Source organism: Dasypus novemcinctus, chromosome 26, assembly GCF_030445035.2.
Source record: "Dasypus novemcinctus isolate mDasNov1 chromosome 26, mDasNov1.1.hap2, whole genome shotgun sequence".
NCBI lineage: Eukaryota > Metazoa > Chordata > Mammalia > Cingulata > Dasypodidae > Dasypus > Dasypus novemcinctus.
The window spans coordinates 25,217,447-25,243,328 of record NC_080698.1 but is presented as its reverse complement, the minus strand read 5'-3'; the positions used below and the strand labels follow the sequence as shown (position 1 = coordinate 25,243,328).

Here is a 25,882-nt window from a genome sequence, read left to right as displayed (position 1 = left end):
TTCCTTCTGGGTAACTGACAGGCAGCTGAACCTGGTTGGGAGAACCGAAGTCCTGCAGTGGGACCAAAAGAGAGAGCACAGCTTGGGATTCCAGGTTTGCTTCTCTGCCGGTGCTCCTGAACATCATGACCTGGCGTAGCTCCCCGGGAAGGAAGCTGTGCCAAAGGGCACTACACGCCGACAGCTGTCGTGTGCTCAGGCTGCCGCGGCTGCCTGCCTTCTAGGAGAGGCAGAGGCTGCTCGGCGCTGGGTGCTTGGTGGGATCCGCTTTCAGGCTGACAGTCAGGAGAGCTCTGTGGTTACGAGAGTGAGCCTTCATTCAGGCCAGCCAGGCTTTGAATGATCGTTCTGTGATCTTGTTGCTCCCACCACCCAGCCCCCAGCCTCAAATGCCTCATGTGAAAAACAAGACTAGCACTACCCACTCTTGGGGCAGGGGTCAGTTCTGAGAATTTAATGAGGTTGGATTTATAAAATTGCTCAGCACCATGCCTTGTCTGAGCATGGTATCCCTTGGCATATACCAGTGGAGAAAAACTTACAGAGGATGGACCTTGGCTGGGGTGGGCAATGGCAGGGCAGGGTGGACGAGGCAGGTGATGCTGGTGATGGTAGTTTTAAAGGTGGAAGTGATGGCCTTCACTGGGTAGGTACTAGGGGATGGGGACCCTGCTCTGAGCTTTATTTATTTATTTTTAAATTTTATTTATTTCTCGCCCCCACCCCCAATTGCCTGCTCTCTTGTGCCCATTCTCTGTGTGCGCTTCTGTGTCCTCTTGAATTCTCAGCGGCACCAGGAATCTGTGTCTCCCCTTGCTGAGTCTCTTGCTGCACCAGTTCTCCATGTATGCGGTGCCACTCCTGGGCAGGTTGCTCCTTTTTTGCGTGGGGCGGCTCAATGCAGGGCACACTCCTTGCGCGTGGGGCTCCCCTACGCGGGGGACACCCCTGTGTGGCACAGCACTCCTCATGCACATCAGCACTGCACATGGGCCAGCTCACCACATGGGTCAGGAGGCCCTGGGTTCGAACCCTGGGCCACCCATATGGTAAACGGATGCTCCATCAGTTGAGCCACATCCGCTTCCCTGCCTGCCCTGAGCTTTAGGCGCATTATCTCATTGCTTAAGGGCCGGTTCTGTTCTAACACCGTGAAGACAGCCCCCTCATTACCTCTTCCCAGCCTTAATTTTCTGCTTGTCTCTTCCTTGCCTTTTTGTCTAGAGCACTGAGGACCATTTGACATTACTGTACACTTGACATGCTTCTTTTATTTATCTGTCACCTGCCCTGGAATGAAAGCTCTGCAAGGTCAGAGTTTTTTGTCTGGTTTTGTTTCACTGCTGGCTGTGGCCTCAGCAACTAGAACACCGTCTGGCACCAAATAGGCATCTGGTAAATCTGACACATGGTAGGCTTTCATGAAATATTTGTGGGCTGATGGAACCTCCATTTTACAGTTGAGACAATGAGACTTAGAGAGGTGACGAAACATGCCCAAGAGCGCATGGCTCATAAGAGGCAGGCCTATGCCAGAGCTTCTAGCCACCACGGTAAACTGCCTCATGCAACCTCAGCTGGCCAATAGCAGTGACTGCAGGTGAAACATCTTGGTGACTCAGACCTAAAACCAGCTGCATAGGCAGCAGCTCCTTTCTTTGGGTTTGGAGCCCCCAGGTAGAGGTGTGGATAGAATTGGGATGGCTTGAAATGCCTGCAAGATCAGAAACCACCTGGCCTGGTGTCTCATGCTTCCCCTGTGAGCTCCAGATATTTCCAATTGCAAAACAGCTCTGAATAACTTAGCACAAGATTTGGGGAGGAATTTATTTTCTTTGCCACAGCTCACAGTGTCCCAGAAATGATAAACCTTGTGCTAAACAGCCTTGTCCCAGGCTCAGTTTTAGCCCCAGAAAAAGTATCTTGCTTCCAGTTCTCCTGGGAAGTATGCCAAGGTGAGAAAGGGGGTAAAGACTCAACTTTTTCCATATAGTTTTATTGTTTTCTCTACTTACAAACAAAAGTAGTTTTTTTTTTTTTTTATTACAAAACTACAGAAATATTTACTGTATAAACATGTATCATATAAACCAATAATTTCCCTTCCCCCACCACTAGGTGACTATTCCTTTGATATTTGTTTCTGGGCATACTGACAAGCACTTTTTGAAAGGTCATCCTACTGTTTAGCAACTTGTTTTTTCACTTAGCACTTTACCTTGTTCATCTCGCCCTGTTAGTGCATGTACCTCTAACTCATTTGGAGCTGTGTAGCATTTCATTGTATGATTGTACCATAATTCATTTAACCCATCCACTATTGCTGGACATTTGGATTTTTCCCAGGTTTTCACTGTTGCAAATTTGGGTTACAGTGAGCGTCTTTTTATATTTGTATGCTTATTAAAGTTTTTTCCATAGCCTAAATTCCTTATTGTGGGATTGTAAGTTTCATTAGATTCTATAAAATTGCCCTCCAAAAGGTTGTGTCAATTTGCACTTTTACCAAAAGGGAGAAGCTCTAGATGTTTGATAGGACCAAATCCTGTTGCGTGTAACACCCACCAGTTCTGACAGTTTGAGAACAACTCCACTGGCTCAAGAGTTGGAGCCAGACCAAGTAAAATCCCTCCCTCTCTACCAGGTCTCCAGAATCCTGTTGGGTCCCTTGGGTGCCAGTCATCTGAACAGTTTCCAGGGGAGCTGGGTTGCCGTCCACCCTGGCTAGGTTGGCACAGGGGCCATACTTAGTGACAGGAGCCGGGAAATTAAGTCATCAGTCTTCACCAGCCAAGATCTGGCAGCAAGGGCAACACAAATCATCCTGGAAATCCTGAGTCTGACAGCAGCTCGGGACTTGGCGGGTCACAGAATCCTCGCACCTTGCTTGGCACAGGTGAGGCAGAGTTACATAACAGGCAACTTTTCAGCCTCTGAATTCCAAGGTCGCACACAAGTGAGGGGAATTGGTTCTGGGGACCTACTTATTTATTCACACTCTTGTGACTTCAAAGCAGATCACTAAAGGCATCAAAATCAACTGAAGAACTGAACTGAAAATGCAGATTCTTGATCCCCATCCCCCAAAATTTTAATTCAGTAGGTCTGGGATAGGGCCCAGAAATCCACATTTTTAACTGTCATCCCAGGTGATTCTGACACAGGAGGTGCCAGAACCACACTCTCTTTTAAAAGTGAGCCTTGACTATTGGGTTAGGAATTTCTGTGGACAGAGAGCAGGCTAGCAGGTACTACATGCTCCACTTGAGACCTGGAAATAGGTTTGGACTCAAAAGATGATGAAGTAGACAAAACTTGGCTTTAGGTTTCTCTTTCTCTCCTTTTCCTTTCTTCTTGTCAACAAACTGTAACCCAAAATGTTCCTTGACTGCCCAACAGCCACATAAGAGTTTTCAGTTCTGATTTTACTGGCAGCAACCCAATAATAACTCTCCTTTCTCTCCCTTTCATTAGAACTTACCTCTCCCCGTGTGCCATCTCATCAGGCCTCACGCTCTGCTGAGATTCCCATTTGTTAATCCATGCTGATCTGGTGATGCAGCGGGGGCGTCTGTCTTGGATCATGGGATCAAACCCACGGGCTTTACCCGAGAGGCTTGGAGGCGATCTGGTCACGGTTCAAAAGAGGAAACCGAGGTGCAGAGAAAAGTGATTCATGGGTGATTTCACTGATATTTTGTAGCTGATTTAGGACTGGATTCCAGGTCTCCTGCTTTCCAGGCCAGTTAATTTTTTCCTACTATCCTAGCAACCATAGTTTATAGAAAATTTACATAAATGGAATTTCACAAGTGTTAATCAAAAGATTGGACTAAGGCCTGGCAGAATTCGGGCCCTCATTAGGATGAGGCGAGTGAGGCACTCACCTTTGGGTACAATAATTTTAAATATCAAAATTAATGCCAAAACATGATTAACAAATACAAAATTTTAAAATAAAGCCAGGATTAGTTCTACTGGTTTTTCCTTTTGCCTCTGCCCCAGTATGGCACTGCATGTCCCATTAACAGATTGGGATAGAAATTGTGAACAGTATTTGTTTGGAATTTAACAAGAATCAATGTGGTTAAACCAGTACTTCCCAAAATCTGTACATTGGGATAGCGCAGGGTAGAGTGAGGAAAGAATTTGATTGTCAGAGTATGGAAAATATTGTTCTATCTTCTTCTGAAAATTCCTCCTGTACTTAAGCCAGTTAAATGTTTTGAGACACTGCAGAAATTCCTAAATTTATTTACCAGTTAATTTTTTTTGTTGTTTGTGTAATACAGAGAGAATACATTGGAAAAGCTTTGTTAACTCATGGACTGGGGTGTAGTGGGGTTTGCTAGGAGGGAGGAGATTGAGATGGGGGGCCCTGGAGGACTCTATAGCCTCTCGACTCCTACCAGGTAAGCAGCTGCTGGTCCCATCTGCATGGAAGGTGCCAAGTCCAAGTTGCCTTAGGAAGTCATGCGAAGGGCACGTTCCTGCTGAGACAGGAACTAGAGATCAAGAGCAGGAAAGGAGGTCGCTGTGGCCTGGTTTACCTTCTATATGCTCTCCAGAACCCAGCCCTAGCTTCATTGAGCCTCTTGTAAGATGGGTAATAAGTTGGTGGCCACTTTACTTTTGCTGATGAGAAGACAAGTAGGGAGCAGGGCTGAGCAAGGCCAACCTTCTCTGCTCTTTCTGATCTTTGGCTCCCTGACCAGAGGTCTGGGAGTGTTACCTGCTCAGATACCGCTCTCTGGGTGGTCTCTAAGACATGCTCTCCTGAATGTGTGCCAAGAAGTAAGTGGAACCACACTTTCTCAATTCATGAGATAAAGGAAGCACCCCAGACCCTTGCATTCAAAGTGTGTCTGTGGACTAACACCACCAGCATCTCCTGGGAGTGTTAGAAATTCAGGATCTCAGACCCAAATCCAGATGAGGTGGATCCAGATCTTCACTTTAAGAAGATTCCTGTATGACTTGGATGCCTTTGGAAGAGGCTGCCTTAGAAAATGTGGAGATCTGATTCAAACCCTGGTTCCATCACCAACTCTCATCATCAAGACCTTGGGCAAGTCTTGTTTAAAAATATTAATGGGTGTTTTTTTTTTAATCTTCTTCACAAGTATGAGGAGCTCTGCAAATGCAAATTAATAATCAAAGCAGGAATGATTACCTTAAAACTTAGTTCTTACCTGAGAACTTGTATTTTGTAAGAGGTTGACTTTTTTTAAGAACCCATGTTCCATACATCCAACACTGCCTCCATTCATTGATAATTAATCCTTCCATCTGTCTATCCACACCCATTCTTCCATCCTTCATTTCCATGCATTTATCCATTTAAAAAGCAATTCCATCTCCCTCTCTTTCTTTGTATCCATTCATCCCCATTCAATCTACTAATGGGTAATTGGTTCTGTCATACATGGTATCATGAACTGTTATAAAAGAATGACACTTTGTCAACCCCCTGCTGTGGGAAAGTAAGATCTTGTGAAACAGGGACCCCAAGCTTAAAAGAGTACCCCCACTACTGCCTCTTAAATTCATAAACCACTTTCATCCAAACTTGTAACCTCTCTTATCTAACTGGCTGACACTGGTGAGAAACATATAGGCTTAAAGGGAAGGAGGCGTGTAGACAGATAGGCATCCTAACTGTGTAATTTTGGTCAATTGTAAGACCATAAGTGGTGAAAGTGCCAGTGCACTCCAATTTAAAAAGGAAAAGAGAAGGAAAGAAGGAAACTTAACCCTTCAGACCAAACAAGGCCTAATGTACGCACCAGTTTGAGCCATGTGTATTAGCCACACGAGCCTAGTATCCTAGCAAAGCTTTTGAAGAAGTGGGGGAAGGAGGGGTGTTTGCATATTCACCTCTCGTATTCTCATGAGTATATTCTTGCCTCTTGATAGTAATTTTTAATAAACATTTTATAGATGTATTAATACATAAACAGAAATATGCATAAATCATAACTTGCGGCTCATTGACTTATTACATTCATAGAACTTCTTAGGTCAAACAATAGAACATAACCAGGGCCCATGAGACTCCCCAGTGCCCCTCCTGCCCACTGGCCCTCTTCCTCTCCAAACTAAACACTCGCCTGACTTCTCCAGCATAGAATGGTTTGGGATGGCTTTTAACTTTATATGATTTAAATGGAATCATATAGTATGTATTCTTTTGTGTCAGGCATCTTTTGCTTAATATTATATTTGCAAGACTTATCCATGCTGTTGCGTGTAGCAGTAATTCATCTTTGTACAATACTGCTGGTTAGAAGCTGCAGTGTATCAGTGGGACTTTACTTCTCTTTGCCTCCCGTCCCTCCATTCTCTGACTCCCAACTCTCCTGCCATATTCCTTTTACTGTTTCTACTTAATTATAAAAGGCATGCGATAGAAGAAGGGTTCTGAAGCAGCTGCTCTGTGATCTTGGGCAAATTATCAACTCTCTATTACCCAGCAGAAAAGTTTGCATAGCAATGCCTGTCAATATCATATATGGCAACACACATAACAGTGCTTTAAAAGTGGCAGATAGGAGTAAAGGATAATAGGACCGAGTCTTCCGTCTGCTCTCACTTTGCACCAGCACAGCTCTAACCAATTCATGTGTCAACCCACTTCACGCTTCCCTTCCCCTTAATGAGGTCGAGTCTATGGTTACTCCCATTTTACAGAGGAGGGGACTGAGGTCTGGTACAGTCCTGGGTGTTGCCTGAGGAGGCACAGCTGTAAGGGATAGAGCTGGAAGGTGAACTGCAGACTGGCGTTCCTCCTGCTCCCCTGTGCCGCCACTCAGGTGCGGCCATGAATCCTGCCCACGAGCACATAAAGGACCCTCAAAACCCATGCTCCTCGTGGTGGCCTCGGAAGAGCCCCCTTCTGATGCCACGCCACCTGCCCAGCCTCCTCCTTGCTGTTCCCCTCCTTGCTTACCATACTCCAGTCGTCTTGCCCTTCTGTCCTTTCCTAGAGCCTCCGGAGCTTTCTCGGGTACAGAAGACATTCTTGTTCTCTCTGCCTAAAATGCTCCCCCCCCTCCCCCGGTAGCAGTTTGATATGGTTATGAATTCCAAAAATAGATATTGGATTATGTTTGTAATCTGCTCTATACCTGAGCATGATTGAATTATGATTAGGGCTTTGATTGGGCCACGTCATTAGGGCATGGAAAAGGACAGAGTTGGAGGGTTCTTAATGTTGGAGTTTGATGCTGAGGTCTTAAGTTGGAGCCCCAGGAAGTAAGCACACAGAGGAAAGAGAAGCAAGCCCTGGAAAGAGAGTAATCCTGAACCCAGAGAGAAGCAAGACCCTGGAAGGGAGGAACCCAGGAAGCCTGAACCCTCACAGATGTCGGCAGCCATCTTGCTCCTACTCGTGGGAATAGACTTTGGCGGGGGAAGTAGTTTATGCTTTACGGCCTGGTATCTGTAAGCTCCTACCCCAAATAAACACCCTTTATAAAAACCAACCAATTTCTGGTATTTTGCATCAGCACCCCTTTGGCTGACTAATATACCCCGCCCCCACCCCCTTGGCTCAGTTGCTCCTTCTCCTCATTCAGGTCTCACCCTAATTATCACCATCACCAAGGTCTCTCCCAATGTTCCCTCTTTTCTTCTCCATCCTAGCATTCCATATATTCCCTTCCTAGCAATTATTATCTATTGTAATTGTATTCATGTGTTGATTTAGTTATCTGTCACCCCTGTAGAATGTAATATCCTTGTGAGGTGCTACCTCAAAGGGCCTTGTCACAGTTGTAGTCAATGTCTGCTATAGTAGGGCTTTGACAAAACTCTTTGAAGAAACTAAATGGGTCTCCAGCATCCTGGCTGCCCGGCCATCCGCCACCAGAGAGCCATTTAGCTTTCAGCCCCGTTAGTCGAGTGTTTCCTGAGCAAATACTCCAGTGTGGTCTGCTTGTTGACTTGGGCTAATAGGTTCTGGAAAGTAGCATGGGCTGTAAACCCAGAGCAAACTCAGTACAGCCGTCTTCAACTGGTTTGAGTTTTTCGCACCTCCTTTCAATTAGTAACAGGCTTTGTAGCTACACTGGTCAGAATCCCCCAGGGAGCTGAGGAGCAGTTAAAATTAACTGACAAAATATTTAATCTCTGGTTGGGTTGTCTTCACTTGTTTGTGATCATTTCTTAATTTTCCGTTTGTATCTGTAAAGTTTTCAATCATGTCTCAGTAAAGGTTTTAAGAAAAGTGAAAAAAAAAAAAAAATTAACCCCACATTTCCAAATAATGTCCCTTCCTGGGTTTCCCTTTCACGACCTTTTAAGGTAGGTCCATCTTTGTTGGGGCAATTGGTTTATCAGGAAGTTAATGGACCATGCAAGACTGTGGTTAAGACAGGGAGAAGCTTCCAGTCCTAACCCAGGCTTTCAATGCTGTGCTTTTTTGATCGGAGTTGTCCTTGGAACTGTACTGGGGCTCTAAAAGAAGTGACTTCAGTCCTATTGTAATGCTTGTCATTTTCCAGGCGTGCTGGTTCAAAGGCAAGTCCTCAGAATGAATGTGGGTAAAAAAACAAAGCCTCTATTGTTGGGAAGACCCACCGGCAGTGGTGGCCCTCTTGGGACCAACTGGTGGTAAAGAAGCCGTTCTTCAGTTTGGTCAGCTCCACAGAGTGGACTGGAATGGGGCAGACAGCCGTTCCCTGGAGGGGGAGGGGCGAGGACGCCAGCCTGGGTGGCGGTGCCGGGGCAGAAGTGCATCCCCTTCCCAGACCCGGGCCTGCCCTCCCCTGGCAGCAGGTGACATGGACTTGGCTTAGTGCATCTGCCAGCACCATTCGTGGGACTGTGGGGGCAGATGGCAGACGCGTGGCTGCAAGCAGGCTGATGACCTGCTGGTCCCTTGGGACCCGCTAGACCTGCCAGCGACCAGATTAAGGAAATAAGAAAGATACATCAAAGGCTCAGGATTTGAAAAGCTTTGGGTAGGGACCGCGGGGGGCGGGATACCACAGTGAAGGCCACCATTGCTAGAGAAACTCTTGGACCCCATCGAGGGAAGAAGGATCGAGAGCAGCTTTCCTGAGAGGACTTCAGAGAGAGCCACTTGACATTCCCCAACTTGGGGAGCCACATCTCCACCACACACTGTCCAGTGGAACACGTGAATCCTAAGAGAGGCAGTGCAGGGATTGGGTTTATGTTTGTGGTACGTACGGGGTGGAGCAGGTTCGTCCCACTGCCACTTTTAGGATGGGGAGGAACAGAGGCCTCCTTAACCTGTGGCCAAGCAGGATTGGGTCAGGTCAAGCAGCGATTCTCAGGTTGGGGTGAGTCTGCCCCCACAAGACATGCAGCAGTGTCTGGGGACATTTGTGGTTGTCACAGAATGGGAGGGCAGGGCGCTCCTGGCGTCAGATGGATAGAGGCCAGGGAAAATGCCAGACCTCTTAACAATGTACAGAGCAGCCCCACAGCATAGAATTGTCCAGCTCCAAATGCCAATAGTGCCAAGGTTGAGACACCCAGAATTAGAGTTTCTGGGGTTTCGGAACCACACATTCTCTTGGAGTAGAAGTTCCTTTAGAGTCAGAGAAGAATGTCCTTGAACCTGTCACGTGGGGCTGTGCTGCTCTAACTCTACTATGCATGTGCGGAACCAGGGGCTCTTGTTCAAATGCTCCATGAGTCTGGCTAGGGCTTGAAAGTGTACTGTTTTTACCAGCTCCCAGGAGACACCACTGCTCCTGGGCCATAGATCACACTTAAGCAGCAAGGGATCTTGAGTGTGTTCACATCCCCCTTCTCCTCCTCCCGCATGACCCCCAGTCTCTCGCTCCCTCTGCACCTCAGCTTTCGCTGTCATACTCTGGACCATTCCACGCCCTGTCACCAAGAAACATGTGCTGGTGTTTAAACTCCACTGCCCAAATGACAGTTTCTCACCAGCTGTTGGCAATTTGAAGTTCAGGGTGTTGATGAAATCAATTGACTTGGCTGGAAAAAGGATCCTGTGGGACACGATCAGGCTACCTCCCCACCCCAGACAGACCAACCAATAAACTTGTACCCAAGACATTTTTCTTTGCATGATCTGAGACCCTTGGACTGTGGCGAGCCTAATGGCGAGCCTAATGCCTAATGTCAGGCATTAGGGACACTTATGCCTGACATAACCTCACTGACAGCACATTTTGAACCAGGGGTTGAAAACTGTTGCTGTAAAGGGCCAGACAGTCAATATTTTAGGTTTTTCAGGCCAGACAGCCTCTCTTGCAACTACTCACCTCTGCTGTCATAACAGGAAAACTATCATGGACAATATGTAAATAAGTAGATGTGGTTGTGTCCTCATAAAACTTTACAAAACAGGCAGTGAAGTGGATTTAGCCCACGGGTCATAGTTTGCGGGCCCCTGTTCTCAAATATTCCCTATTGCGTCATGTTTCTGCTTTGGGAAAAAGAAAAAAATCATAGGGTAAACCTTCCTGAAAGGCAGCTAAATCATCAGTTTGAGTTGTAAATGTCTGGAGGGCAAGGGTGAGTAGATACTATTTCTCTTAGCTGCACGGAAATGTGAAATGTGAATGCATCCCTTAAGTTGGCAGAAACACAGCTCTCTATCTTTTTATGCCATATTTTTTAAGAAGTGGGACTAGACAGAGCAATAAATAAGGCACAGAACGATGTACCCAAAGGGCTTCCATTAAATTAAAGCCTGCGTTTTCTTCTTTCTGGATTTAAGTGCCTACCGTCTGTTCATAGAAAGATGGAGGTTGAAGGGGCAGACAGCAAAGATTGCTTTTCTCCTCATCAGACCCTGAGCATTCTGGGAAGGCATGGCTTTTTCTTGCAGAAGCCAGTTTCTGGAGGACCTCCTGATTGCAGGGCAGGTCCGCAGGGAAGGGGACATTGCCTGCTGAGAAAGGCTGTCGTCCCTGAAAGTGCCCCTGGCTGCCTCTTCGTGTTGACAGTTTAACCACGGAGGACCGCAGCATCGCCAGCTAAATTTGGTGCTGATCTCTCCTGGAGCAAGGCCGCGGGTACTGAAGAGAACCCTCTGGCCCTGTGGTGCAGGGACGTTTGTGTAGTTCCCAGCCCCACTGACCCGGGGATAAGGACAAACGGAGGCCTTCAGCATTGCCCTCACCGTCTAGCACCTCTCACAAAGCCTGCATTATTGAGAGAGAGAAAACCCTCTCTGTCTATTAATAAAACAGAGTTCCACTGGAGGGGAGAACGGCCTGGCAGCTGTATCTCCTGGCTATTGGGTGGGAGCCTTCTGCCAGGTCCTCCAGTGTATGCTGGGGCACTGTAACTGCCAGGTTTAAATGTGGGGTCTCACTGTGGGTTTCAGACAGAAGTCTCTGGAGAATTGACAGTGTTCCCCACCTCCTTCAGCACAAACGCGCGTGGGCACACACACACATACACACGCCATGGCTGCGGCACCGAGGAAAGTACATTTGTTGTAGGGGGGCGGAGTGGCATTTGGACGTCCCATTTGCACGAACCCTATAGATTTGCAGTATTTTGACACTGAGGCTGGTTATGTATAGACAAATAGAACAAAGAGTTGAATTTCATTTGTATAGAGAAGAAATCTCGAGCTGCAATTTGGAGGTACACTTATTTATTTATTTGTTTGTACAGCGGTTCGAAAATAACATCACTATGTGATGTACCCTGTGTGGGTTGTGTTTCTTAGGTTCATTCATCCATGTGATCACACATTCAGCAAGTATTTGTTTGGCCCTAGAGTTGGCTGGGTGTAAAAATTCTTGGGTGGTGCTTTCTTTTTGGGGGGGTTTATAGGCTTTGCTCCACTTTCTTCCAGCATACTGGATACCAGGTTAAGATAAGGGCTGGCAAACAGGACACAGTCCCTGCCCTCTTGGAACTTGTAATCTACCCAGAGACAGAGAAGAACCAGAAACAACACATTTATTATAGTCATGCCGAGTGCTAAAATGGAAAAGTACATTTTATCTCATCTGCTCACCACTACTTTTGTATTCACTGTTATTATCCCCATTTTACAGATGTGGCTCAAGAGGTTGAAAAGTTGCCCCACGTCACCCAGGAAGGAAGTGGCTCTGTAGGTCCATCCAGTTAGGGAGGGAGTGAGCGTTTCTCATGGTGGGGGGTGAGCTGAAATAGTACAGTCCCATCTTGCAGACACGGGAGTGGGTAATTTACACAGATCTCCAGAGCCATGATTAATAAAGTAAAACATTTTTGCAGATCGGGGAGCTAATTATAAATCATGCTTTCTTCAGCTTTAAAATTGGAGCTGCCCCAGATGGTGGGTCGTGTAATGAACCACGAAAGACAATAAGATTGACAAGTGCGATCATGGTATTTTTGTTCCTGAGGTTCGGAGTTGCACTTCTTTGAATTACAGTCTGTTGTTCTTTAAGCCCTGACCGACTGTCCGGGTGATTGCTTTCTTTCCTGGCTGTGGGCAGCATGAGGATCCATTTACCTTTATTCCACTAATAGAAAGTGAGCACCAAGTGGGTGCTGGGCGCTGCACTAGCCCTGGGAGAGTGCAATGAACAGTGGAACACGATCCCTGGTCTCGTGCAGGCCTTGAGGTCTGCATAAGGATTCTGGATTTTGCCATTAAAAGAATTAACCACAGAACCACCTGTTTTAGAAGCAAGTACATGATTATTGCACATCTGTGGGCAATATTGGCCTCTCTGTTCATGTCCAGCATGCAGGCAGACCGTGGAGAAAAATCTGAGCTAATGGGTAAGAAGTAGATGTTGCCTCTTTCTGCAGGCAGCAGGGAACATTTCCATTCCTATCCACGTATCCCCCAGGGGAGTTGCTGACGCTTAGGTGTCACCGATGATAAACTTTAGGCTTAAGCAACGGGACCCTCCTGGTCTTGCCAGGGCACTTTTCCTTTGTGGAGAGAGGGCAGTGGTTAGGTTGTCCTGAGATTTCCCAGAGGTGCAGAAGCCCAGTACAAGAGGACAAGACAGTCTCGTGCACAGCTGAAGCTGCTCTGCACATTGACCTCCGCACTGAAATATGGATCCGTTTGCCCACAGGATGGTCTCAGAAATGCTTCCCTGTGGGATCTATGAAAGACTGGTTCAGGAAAACGGCGTATTTGAAAATTGTAATATTTGCTAGATATTTTTGCTGGCCCTAATTCTGTTCGAGGGCTTGTATAGAAAGCCCCGCAAAGATCAAGGGGCCTGCCTAAATTGCTTTCGTTTCGAAATGTGATTTTGAAGATTTTTTTTCCCTTCCTTCCTCGAGTTCATTTTCTTGGGCTACTCATTCATCATCTTAGGTTGATATCCTTTCCTCTCCGCCTTCAGGTTGGGGAGGCTCTGGAAGTGATTAGACTGCTGTAAATCAGCTTTTGTGATTTATATGTCAGAGATAAGCAGCAGGGAAAGCAGGAGTTGGAGGAACCAACTCCTCTTGCCCTAAAAACTATCCCAGCAATGAATTTTTTTAAAAAACAAAGTTACTGGCAGAGTGCGTGTAGCTCAGTGGTTGAGTGCTTGCTTCCCATGTACGAGGCCCCAGGTTCAATCCCCAGTATCTCCTAAAAAACAAAACAAAATAGTTACTAGAGAGTACAATGTTTGGCAGAACAGGTTCTCCATATAAATATCCTATTTAAATTTGGCACTTTAATGGGCATTGCTTTATTTTTTTCAGCCATTTTATTGAGATATAACTTAAAGGAAAGCATACAAATATTAAAATTGTACCTCAGTGAATTTTTAGACATGGACCCTTTTGTAACCACTGCCCAGATCTGGAGCTAGAATAATTCCAGCATCCTCTAGACAGCCTTACCCTTTTCTGAATCTTCATGCAAATGAAATTATACAGCATAGACTCATTTGTGTTTCTTAGCATTATCTCTTAGATTCATCATGTTGTTGGGTGTAGTTATTCATTCTCGTTAAACTGTGGCCTGTTCTGTTATGTCAGGGTTTCTCAAGCACGGCACTACTGACATTTGGGGCCAGACAATTCTTCAGAAGCTGTCCTGTGCATGGTAGCAGATTTCACAGTGCCCCTGGCCTCTACCCATTAGATGCCAGTAGCATACCCACTCCCCATGTGTGACAACCAAAAATATCTACTGACATTTTCAAATTTCCCCTGGGAGCCAAAACTGGCCCTGATTGTGAACCATTGCATCCCTTGAATATACAGCTTTTCACTTTGGAAGTAATTTCAGATGCATTAGAAATTTTCCAGAATGAGACAGCACCCAGTGTACAATTTACTCAGATTCACATAATGTTAACACTTTGCCCTGTGTACTTTATCATTTGCTCTCTCTTGCTCACACACTACACACACACATACACCAATTTATTTCTGAACCATTCGAAAGCAAATTGCTCACATCTTGGCTACTTACCTTCACTTACTTCTATGTATGTTTCCTAAAAATAAAGATCTTTTCCAACACTATCACAATACAATTATAAGTTAGCCACAATAAATTTATCATAATGCCTTTAGCTATTGTTTATGTTCCAATTTTTGTCTGTTGGCCCAAAATGATCCTTTATCGCATTTATTTTTCCTATTGAACAGGTTCCAGTCCAGGATCAGGTATCATGTATAGTTGCTATGTTTCCATAGCATCCTTTAATCGAGAACAGTTCCTTGGCCTTTCTTAGTTTTTCATGATTATGATTGTATTAGTCAGCCAAAGGGGTGCCGATACAAAATACCAGAAATCGGTTGGTTTTTATAAAGGGTATTTATTTGGGATAGAAGCTTACAGTTACCAGGCCATAAAGTATAACTGACTTCCCTCACCAAAGTCTTTTGCCATGTGTTGGAACAAGATGACTGCCGACATCTGCCAGGGTTCATGCTTCCTGGGTTCTTCTCTTCCTGGAGCTTACTTCTCTTTCCTCACAACCAAGCTCCTCTGTGTGCTTACTTCACAGAGGTCCAGCTCAAGACTCCAGCATCAAAAACTCCAAAATCAAAAACTCCAACTCTATCCTTTGCCATGCCTTTTATCTGTTAGTCCCCACCCACCAAGGGCCAGGGACTCAACACCCTACTGACATGGCCCAATCAAAGCCCTAATCATAATTTAATCACACCCAGGTACCGACCAGCTTATAAACATAATCCAATATTTCTTTTTGGAATTCATCAATAATATCAAACTGCTACAATGATGTTTTTCTTTCTTTAAGAAGTCGGTCCCTTCTTTTTGAATAGAATGTTCCTCCTTTTGGGGTTGCCTAGTGTTTCCTCCTGAATAGATCATGGATCAAATGATAGGGTGTCATTCCTAGGGTATCACATCTGGAGGTAGACAGTGGCCATGTGTACCTCACTGGTGATACCAAGTTTGATCCCTTGATCAAAGCATTGTCTGATTTCTCCACTGTATAGTTTTTAATCATCTCTTACAATTATTAAACAGTAGGTGGGGAGACATGTTAAGACTATGCAAATATCTTGCTCCCCATCAAATTTGACCCCCAAATGTAAGCATACTTTATTTTAGCATATTTTTATTCTACCATAAAGCAGTAGTTACCTATGACACTTACAAAATGAGGATTTTCCAAATCCAGTGCTCCCTCCACATGCACTCAGATTTCTGTTCTCCGCAGGAGACCTCTCTTCTCCCCCCACCTATACATTGATTGATGAATTCCTGTTGGGGTTTTTTTTCCCTCAATGGCTTATAAATCATTACTTTCCTGAACTATTTTAATGCTCAACCTGGGCCCTGTTTTCTTCTGGCCAATGCCCATCTTTTATTTTTAGCATGTCCTTGCTTTCTGGTGTAACAAGATGTTCTGGACTCACCTTTTTACCTTCCCTTGTCCTGGAATCTGTCGTTTTGCCAAGGAGCCCAGGTCCTTTTAGTGGGGAATGGCAGGAAAATACACTATTTATTTATCCGCTTTTCTGCTAGTGGACATTTGAGTTGTTTCCAGTTGTGGGCTCTTATAAATACAGCTGCTTTGAATAACCCTTGCACATTTTTTTTTTTTATCTGTGCACTAACTTCTGTTGAGTGTATAACAAAGAATAGCAATGATAAGTCATAGAATCTCCACATTTGGCTATATACCCAAACCGAAATGAGTGCATAGATGCACAAAAAAGTGCACAAGGATATTCAAAGCAGTTTTATTCCTACTTCATATTTATGTGTTTTTATTTTTAGCTTTAGTAGATATTACCAAGTAATTTTCCAAAGTGCTCATCGTATTGCTTAGTTTTGAGACAGAAAGGGAAGTTGTATGCCCTGGGACGTAAGAAGAGTAATCAGTGATGGGGTTGTAATGGATCGTGGCAATCCAAAGAAAGGCATGTTATTTGTGACTAGATATGGCAAAATTGCTGATCCTTCTGATATGGAATCAGAGGGAAATGTTGAGATTTTGTCACCTGGCCCATTCTTAAGCTGCTTCTGAAACTGCTGCTTTAAGATGAGCAAAATGGAAGTTACTAGAGAAAGTCAACATCTCTCACTGCTTTCAAAAGGGGTTTCATCTCAGGGATTCCAGGAGCTCATTTCACAGCACTGAGGAAATGTAGCTCCATTGCTGGGGCACCCAGTGTTAGTCACTGCTTTATTATTATCAGTGCATACCCAGGGGAAGGAGGGATGGATGCCTGGGGTCCTGCTCCCAGCTTCTCGCTGATGGGGGAGAGATGCCCATTTAGAACCCAGTACAGTCATTCACTAAACCACCTGAGAAAGTGCATATCCCTCTAAGACGCATTAATCTAGTGCTAGAGTCACTTTGTGCCCAAGACATTTGAGATGGGGAGGAGGGGTACATGTTGCCTTAGGGACGGCAGGAAACTGTCAGGGGCTATGCCCAGCATCTTAGAACTGCATTCTAGTGGCAGCGGTGCTCAGGCATGGCCCAGCCTCTATAGCTTAAAGTTGACTCATCCAAATATCTGTCCTAGATGGCTTGGAGCCCATCGTTAAAGTCAGAGGAGTAATTGACATATTTTTGTAATGTAGAATTCTAACGGGAGAGAAAACATGCATAAGATATACCAGGGACCCTTAGTAACCTTCATGAGCCTTTGGAGGAATTGGTAACTAGTAAAACGCATCTCAGTGGAGGCATTTTTTTTAAAAGCAGATGCGCCCCCTCTAGGTGATCGCTGCCCCACTGCGGAGCGTGGAGAGCTCCCAGCAACCCTTTCCAGAGAGCCTTTGTTGGGTAGGCATCTGCACAACTGTACAGCGCCTGGCGGGTGATACTGCAGAACCGTGCGCTGTTTGGACCCCAGCAGCCAACTGCGCCCCCCACTGCCTCATGTTTGTATTAACCTCAGCGCCCTCTTCTCTCGCCCCCAGGCCTCTCGGCAGACGGTGGCGCCAAGCGTCAAGAGCACCTCTCCCGCTTCTCCATGCCTGACCTCAGCAAGGACTCGGGAATGAACGTCTCGGAGAAGCTGAGCAACATGGGCACCCTTAACTCGTCCATGCAGTTCCGGAGCGCGGAGTCGGTGCGCAGCCTGCTCTCCGCGCAGCAGTACCAGGAGATGGAGGGCAACCTGCACCAGCTGGGCAACCCCATCGGGTACCGAGACCTGGCGGCCCACGGAAGGATGCATCAGAGCTTTGATTTCGGCGGCGGAATGGCGGGCAGCAACCTGCCAGGGCAGGAGGGCGTGAGGATCCAGCCCATGAGCGAGCGCACCCGCAGAAGAACTACTTCGCGCGACGACGGCCGCCGCTTCCGCCCTCACCGGTCCCGGCGTTCCCGGCGCTCTCGCTCGGACAACGCCCTCCACCTGGCCGGCGAGCGCGAGGCCATCTCGCGGTTGAAAGAAAGGCCGCCGCTGAGAGCCAGGGAGGACTACGACCAGTTCATGCGCCAGCGGAGCTTCCAGGAGAGCCTGGGGCAGGGGTCCCGGCGGGACCTGTACGGCCAGTGCCCGAGGACTGTGTCGGACCTGGCTTTGCAGAATGCGTTCGGGGAGCGATGGGGACCCTACTTCGCCGAGTACGATTGGTGCTCCACCTGCTCCTCCTCCTCGGAATCCGACAACGAGGGCTACTTCCTAGGAGAACCAATCCCCCAGCCCGCCCGCCTGCGGTACGTCACCAGCGATGAGCTGCTGCACAAGTACAGCTCCTACGGCATCCCCAAGTCTTCTACCTTGGGTGGCCGAGGACAGTTGCACGGCAGGAAAAGACAAAAGAGCAAAAACTGTATCATTTCTTAATATCACTGGGGCCCGGGGATGGGGGAAGATGGGAGCCAAGAATGTAAATTCCGAAACTTGCACTGTTTTAAATTTCAAAGCGCTTTCTGGGGGGGAGGGTTAACTGGGGAGAAGAGGGGAAGTGCTCTCAGTTGCTAGAGGCAAGGTTACAGACTGACGCATTAGGTAGTCCCAGTTCTTGGCATGTTGAATATTATTTGCACATTTCACTTTGGAAACACTATAGACTCTATCGAGGCCGGGCTTGGTCACCTTCCTCTCTCTGTCCGTGTGGAGTTGCCACTCTTGTGATGGCAAATTGTTTCCCCGCTCGCTTGTGTCCCCCTCTGGTTCTCTCACTTTTAGGCCCCTTTTTCCAGTACTGAATTTATTAGGCAGGACCCAAGACTAAGTTATTTACATGTCTATTGTAAATGCAATGTAAATGAGAGTTCTGATAAAAATATTTTTGTATTTTGTAATATCAAAGGAATTTCTATATCGTAGGGACTTGCATGCACATCCAGCCCTGTCTGTGAGTAGTATTCAGAGGTGGTCCAGGACCGCTTCTTTTTTTTTCTTTATACAAATTTGTTACATGTTAGTGAGGCCTTTTTCAAAGGAGCATATTCAATTTGGTTTTTTGTGGCTAGGAAAAAAAATGAACTATTATACCCAAAGCATTTTATACGTCATTCCGTTTTAAGGAGTTATCCTTAAGTCTTCTGCCACCCTCAGTAGAAGTTACTCTCTACAAAGTGATAGTAATTTTTTTTTCCATTGCAAACGTATCTTTTGCCAATTAGAGAAACTAGCCAGTGTCAGTTCCGTGAGAAATGCCATCCCTGCTGGGAACATTGAAGTTGCTTAATATTGATCTATCCCTTGGGGAAAATAAAAGTGACTGTGAGTGGTGCTGTTGTGTGATGTCAGCATGACGTTGTTTTGAATGTGGCATTATTTTCTGGTGCTCATGTTTCCTGGATTGTATTATCTGCTTTCCTTTACCAAGGCAGACAGCACTGCTGCCTTTGCCAGACAACCGGTTGTCCTCAAAGCAAATGAATGTAAGCATTTGGAATTGAGGGATGGAAAGGTTCTAAGGGACTCCAGGTGTGACCATGTGTTCTGGGTTGCACATCATGAAAAAACAAGGCAGTCTGAAAACAGAAAGCGGGTCAAGGGTAGAAGCTGAAGGAGAGTATGAAGGAAGGTCAGGGACAAGAACTTCTAGACATGAAAGAGAGGTGATTGTCACCTTGAATTTGCCCCCAGTGCTGGTAGAAAGAATCCAGTTTAACAAGCTCAGTAACTGGAGTCTCTGGGTTCCCTACAGAAGAAGGCTGAGACAGGGAATTCAGGAGATTTTCCATGTGACTTCGAAAAACCTACTTTGTTGACAGGGGAATTTTCGTTTTGAACTTTGAGGAGGACTGTCAGTCCGACAGAAAATGGGCACAAAAGTGAGTTTGCTTAAAGAAGACATTTAACGGTTGTGCTGTTTATAGTAAAATAAAACTTCTACCTTGCTTCAGTTCAAAATGAAGCACTTGTTTTTTCTTCCTTTCTCCTCCTCCCCTTGATGGATTGTGGCAGTTGAAATAATCCATCGGAGGACCCGCCTTTAGTGAGATGTACTGTTGCTGTAGTACACGGTGTATCTCAGTGGCCATCTGCCATGGTGAGGTGAGCGTGATCTCTATTCAGTATAGTAGTTAACATTTTCTAGTATTTCTTTGTGGCGAGAATGTGAAAAGTGGCTTTTCAGACACCATGCCAAGGGGTCTGTGGAAAGGAAGGCTGTAATGGACATGGAAATGGCACTCCATTCAGGATGTAGTAAAATAATTTGCCTTTCAGGTATATTAATATGACATTTGTCATTGTCACTGATTTTTTTAAAAAAGCAATGCAAATGTTGGTTGTGGCTGTTTTCCGCATGCTATCTTCATATCTAAATGCTTCATTAATTACCCGAGCCTCCGGAGAATTAACTATTACGTTTGTATAGTAAGTTTATAAACTGCTTGGCAAACCGATTAAGAAATCATGTGCAACACCACGCTGCTAACGTGGCAGGTTTCTGGTAGAAATCGGGTGAGTCCAATATGGAGTTTTGAGTTTCTTGACTGATGAGAATAAAAAGGCATTTTTGAAGGAAAAAAAGAGAGAGAAAAATAACTTAACTAAGCAAACAGCTGAAAATGTGTCTGTCCTCTGTGGCCCCGAATCCAGTGAAAGAAATTCTCCCAGTAAAAGTTTTCTATCCCTGTCCTTTTCAGAGTACCTCTTGTATTTCTCAAATAAAGCTTTTACCATCATCAGCAGAAAGAAGGTGGCCTAGAAATGGACATGCAACCAGTACCCAAAGGGACCGGGAGAAATAAGCCATGTCCAATCTAGCTACCCAGGGAGCATCCAGGGCACTGAGCTGGTCAGAGCTTGAGATTTAATGAGATACAAGCCTCAGGATCAAACTGCCTGCAAGTACATGGCCTCCGTCTATTTCCTCCACTGCTGATTTCTTCCCCACAACCCACCCCACCCCCAGCCAGATGCCTTATAGAGAAGGCAAGACAGAGAAAGGCTAATTCTTCACAATGATAGGGGAAACTCCAAGCCATGGCCCTAGAGAGGGCAGGACTTCACTGTATGGGGAGAACCACCTGTTAATGATAACACATGTACCTTGTCAGAGGCCCATTCCCTAAAACTGACTACATTCTCTCCTAAGGCAATAACTCAAGCTTCTTACCTGATTGCTCCATCCTAATCATTAGCTCTTATTGGCCAAGTTTTTCCTGGGAGTGATCCTGTGCTCACCCCTTCTTGGAATATCATTTCTTCTTTCATAGACAGTTTTTCTGAAGAATAATCTTTTCCCAGTTTCCTCTCTTCTCTAATGCCTTGACTGTGTGTGTGTGTGTATGTGTGTAATTCCCACCTCTCCTCCTATCAGTCGTCTTTTAGTTAAAACTACAAATTTGGGGTTCAGTTCCTTCTTGCTGCTCAGTTCAATGGCTTCAGAACTAGTTCCTTCCCAGGCTGGGGAAGTACAAGTCACGGCTAGTGTCCTAATGGTCCTACCAATACACACCACCCTTGGCACTGTGGAAGAGGTGTCTTAGCCTGGTGGCATGGAACGTGGCATTTGGGGACCCTTTCTTCTGTCATATATTTCTGGGGTCTCTACCAAGTATGAAATGGGGGCAGGGGTAGGAGAAATCAGAACCATGCCTGCCAGTTTGCCACACGTCCAAGGGGGAAAATAGCTGGTGTCGGTTGTTTGGCACCTTTCATTATCATTTTCCATTCTTTAATCCTTCCTTTCTACCTCCAACCAGCTGAGTGAACAGGCATTTTTGTGTTTCTAGTCTGGGGCCTGGACATAGCTCTTTCTCATCCTCTTTTCCCATTCCAAAGGATACCCATGCACGACTTCCTTCTCTTCCTGCAGCAGCTCTCTGCTTCTTGAGGAAGACTAGAGGTGGTTGAGGTCTGGTGGGGCCTGCAGTGGCATCTGCCGGCCCTACAGCCTGGGTAGATATTATCAGCCTTTTGCTTATGCTTTCCCAGAGGGCCTGGACACAGTCTCAGAATCTTTGCAACCAGCAAGAGCAACTGATCAGAATCACTATGTAAACTGATTCATATTTATCTTTCCTGGGCTCTCTTGCCATTCATTGACCAAAAACAGTACACCAAAACTTTAGGGAGTACCATTCATAAATAATAATTGTGAGGCTCCATTTCCTATGCATCCCAGATCGTGGATGCTAAAGGAAGGTAATATCTTTATGCTGAACAAAGACAATATCTCTGACCTCCTCTTCCATTCTCGTGGGTTTTTTTGCCAACTATTGCAGGCAGCCTTCTGTTGGTCCTTATGCAGAGGTCAGAGAATAGTCCGTCTTATTCTTCATTTAACCCCATCTTCTAACAAGAAATACACAAATATTTAAATTCCAGGGAGAAGTGCTATTTGTGTCCTTCTGTCTAACAGAAACCAGATGCTAAAGCCTGAGCAGGAAGATCCATCTATGACAAAGGAAAGTGGAAAATTGAATCCGTTATCTCAATACTTTGTCCAAGAAGAGTTGCTATTAGCAACTGTTCTGTACCTTCAGGGGCATTAAAATGGCTTAAAATGGGCTTTGTGGACAGCACTTTCTAGGCAGGACTCATTAGCCAAGTCCCCCCTGCTGATGTCCAAAGGCAGTTTCAGACAGCCACTTTTTGAGGTATGTTTCTTTAAGCACAAGAGAACTGAAAATGTAGGGAGCTTTGCCTCCAGTGGTTTGTCCCGCAGAGCCTTCGGCAGACACCAGAGCTTGTCTGTGTGACCATTCGGAAGCAGCCAACTGCATGCTTCTTGGTTAGGATCAAGAAAGGATTGGATTCCTTTTCCATTTTCTCATAATAGCCCAGTCAACACCAGACTCCCATAAAACATGACTCACTAATGGAGCGATACTCTTAATAAGCTTACTGCCTGCTGACAAAACTAGCTTTCCTCAAGAGGAATAAAAAGGAGGGAGGGGAAGTCCTGTAGTGGTAAGAAAACATTTCTGTGGTTTAGATACAGTGAATCCATAGTATAAGAAAAATATGGCTCACTCTATCCTGGGAGTTGGCCTTGACCCTTCTGGGAGTCACCAGGGTCGCTGACTGACCTTTGCTAAATTTTCCTGGGAGCTGCCACCAGTGAGGTCTGCTCTCAAGGGTATCTAGTCGATGTCCTCCTTTTTCCCTAGGTGTTTGATTCCATCATGGACCTTGATTAACGTTCAAGGTTGTGTTCTCCACGTTCCTTAGCAAATTATGACTTTGGCGGTTTTCCCTCTGCTGAACACATTCTTTCCTGCGCAGGACTGTTTTGCCCGTCTCCTGCTTTGATTTCAAGTGCATAAACAAAACCTCCGAGGGCCTGAGAAGGTGAGGCAGGCCAGGGTCTGTGCTGTGTGTCGAGTGTCGAGCTCTGTGTTGAGAAGGTCTGCAGCCGGCCTGTGGCGTGGGCTCTGCCAGAGACTTGTGAACATTTTGCCTGAGATCCGTGCCCTGTAAAATGGATATGATGTTTTACTGATGTCTGTAATACATTTGTAAACTTCCAATAAAATTTGAATAAAAGAGATGATGTCATTCTGCTCCATCATCCCTCACTCCCACAGTTTGGGCATAGTGTTTGCCTTCGAGCAGCTCAACAAAGAAGAGAGACCACTTGTGTCAGGGGAGGCGCTTGGCAGTCAAAGATGAACCTGACCGTTTAAATCAGGGTTTCTCAACCGCAGCACTATTGACATTTCGGCCCCAATAATTCATTGTTGTGAGAGCCTCTCTGTGCATTGGTTGCATCCCTGGCTTCTACCCAGTATGTGCCAGTAGCAGCACCCCCCATGCACCTCTCCCCCGCTTGTGACATCCCCCAAATGTCTCCAGATATGCCAGATGTCCCCTGAGGGCAAAATCACCCCTAATAGCAAACCACTGGTTTAAATGCACACACTGCCTTCTTAGCCTCTCTGTCCCTTGAGGATTCTGAAACTCCTACCGAGGCCACATGGTTAATTTTTAGTTAACCATGGAATTGAAACCAGCAGAGGACCCAAAAATATTTGTATTTGCTTTTAAGCAAGTAATAAGTGGTTTGTCTGGAAAGTTATACCACGGCTGTGTTCCGGTTAGGTCGGTATTAATATCGTCTGGCAGCTAGACCAGCACAGCATGTGAATTCGATTTTCCCAAGCCTGATCCACAATACTTGGGAGTTGGTGGATGCTGTTGTATTATTTATGCATTCGTTTAACAAGTGTTGAGAGCCTGCTCTGCACAGGCACTGTTACAGGTGTTTGTAATAGAGCAACACAAAACAAGCAAAAATCCCTACCCTAAGAGCTTATATGGTTTGCCTTGTGAATGAACTATCTTCATCTTTAAATAGTGCTTTCCAATTAGGCAAGAAGTGCGGTACACCAAAGAGTCCCACCCTAACCACAGGGACTTGAGAGTAGTAGACAGCAAGAGTCACTTCATTCTTAGTCTTTCTGAGAGCCTCCAGATGAAGGCTTCTATTACGTTGTGTTGGAAACGGCAATTGCTGTGCCTGTTCTGCTCACAGACCCAATGGGGAGCATGGCTTTCCGGGTAGCCATGGATTTTACCATGGAACTCCTCCTCTTTCTCCTCAGCCAAAATAACGAGTCAGGATTGGCACCTAATAAGCAATCTCCAAGTGTGGGGCCTGAAGCTAAGACGATGTAGAGACAGAGGAGCCAGGAGCAATCACAGCGGGAAGAAGGATGAGGAAGCAGAAGGGGTGGGTGAGCAAAAGCCCAGGCTGAGGGCAGGCCCAAGAGTAAAGACAGATGGAAGAGAAGAGCATCGATACAGAAATGTCAAGAGGAGTACAGAGTCTCCTGAGGAAACCCTCCCTCACCCACAGATCCCAGTTCCTGCTCCTACCAGCCTCAGCTGCCCTGCAGGTGTCTTCTCAATTAGAAAGCAGGAGATAGGATTTTGGTCCTTCAACCCCCACCCCCACCCCAATGTGCTTATCTTTACTTGTAATGCCCACCTACACAAATTCTTTTTGGGACTTGTGTTCCTTGCAATTGAAATTATATGAAGGGGGCGGCGGACTTGGCCCAGTGGTTAGGGCGTCTGTCTACCACATGGGAGGTCCGCGGTTCAAGCCCCGGGCCTCCTTGACCCGTGTGGAGCTGGCCCATGTGCAGTGCTGATGCGCGCAAGGAGTGCCCTGCCACGCAGGGGCGTCCCCCGCATAGGGGAGCCCCATGTACAAGGAGTACACTCTGTAAGGAGAGCCTCGCAGCGAGAAAGAAAGTGCAGCCTGCCCAGGGATGGTGCCGCTCATACAAAGAGCTGACACAGCAAGATGACGCAACCTAAGAAACAGAGATTCCCGTGCCGCTGACAACAACAGAGGCAGACAAAGAAGACACAGCAAATAGACACAGAGAACAGACAACCGGGGTGGGGGTGGGGAGGGGAGAGAAATAAATAAATCTTTAAAAAAAAAAAAGAAAATATATCAAGGATGAATTCCAAATACCTGCCACATGCCTCTTATGTTGCCCAACCCCCCTTTGAATTTTAAATCCCATCTCAATCACTTGCTGGGCGTGTGATCTTGGCCAATCTCCACTGCCTCTCTGAGCTTCAGTTTTGTTTATCAAATGGGATAATAGTGGAATAGTGTGGATTTATTGGAATAAGGCACGTAAACTTTTTAGCATTGTATTTGGCACTATAATGACTTCAAACACATTAACTATGACTATTAGTATTGCTTCTTAGTATTATTATTTCTCTCCTACCCAAAGAGAGGGAAGGTGGCAGGAAGTAGATAGCATTGGTATCTCTTCTAAGAGTGCTAGTCACACTGTCTTTTAACATAAGCATTAAATAGAATTTAGAGACAATCCAAGAAGTCCTAAAACTGTACTATGTGTAGGAAATGCCTGCAGAGCTTGTTTTAAAAATGCAGGTCTCCTGGTCTTATCCACAGAAGTTCTGGTTCAGTGGATTCGGGGTTCTAATTTGCTAAAGCAGGTAACATAAAATGGGTTGGCTTTAACTATGAGAATGTATTCTCTTACAAGCTTACAGTTTCAAAGCTGAGAAAAATGTCCAAATCAAGTCATCATCAGGCGATGCTTTCTCCCTGAAGACTGGCTGTCAA

General features: G+C 45.8%; 1 protein-coding gene across 5 annotated transcripts in view; it reads left to right on the top strand.

Annotated features, from left to right (window-relative positions):
• PRICKLE2 (prickle planar cell polarity protein 2) overlaps positions 1–23,310 on the top strand; it is a 363,728-nt gene extending 340,418 nt beyond the window's left edge. For all 5 annotated transcript variants that reach the window (XM_058288593.2, XM_058288594.2, XM_071212136.1 and 2 more), the window contains one exon: positions 17,327–23,310. In XM_058288593.2, coding sequence (XP_058144576.1) covers positions 17,327–18,201 — 875 coding nt within the window. In that variant the 3' untranslated portion in view covers positions 18,202–23,310. The remainder of the gene's footprint in view (positions 1–17,326) is intronic.
• The last annotated feature ends 2,572 nt before the right edge of the window (positions 23,311–25,882 follow it).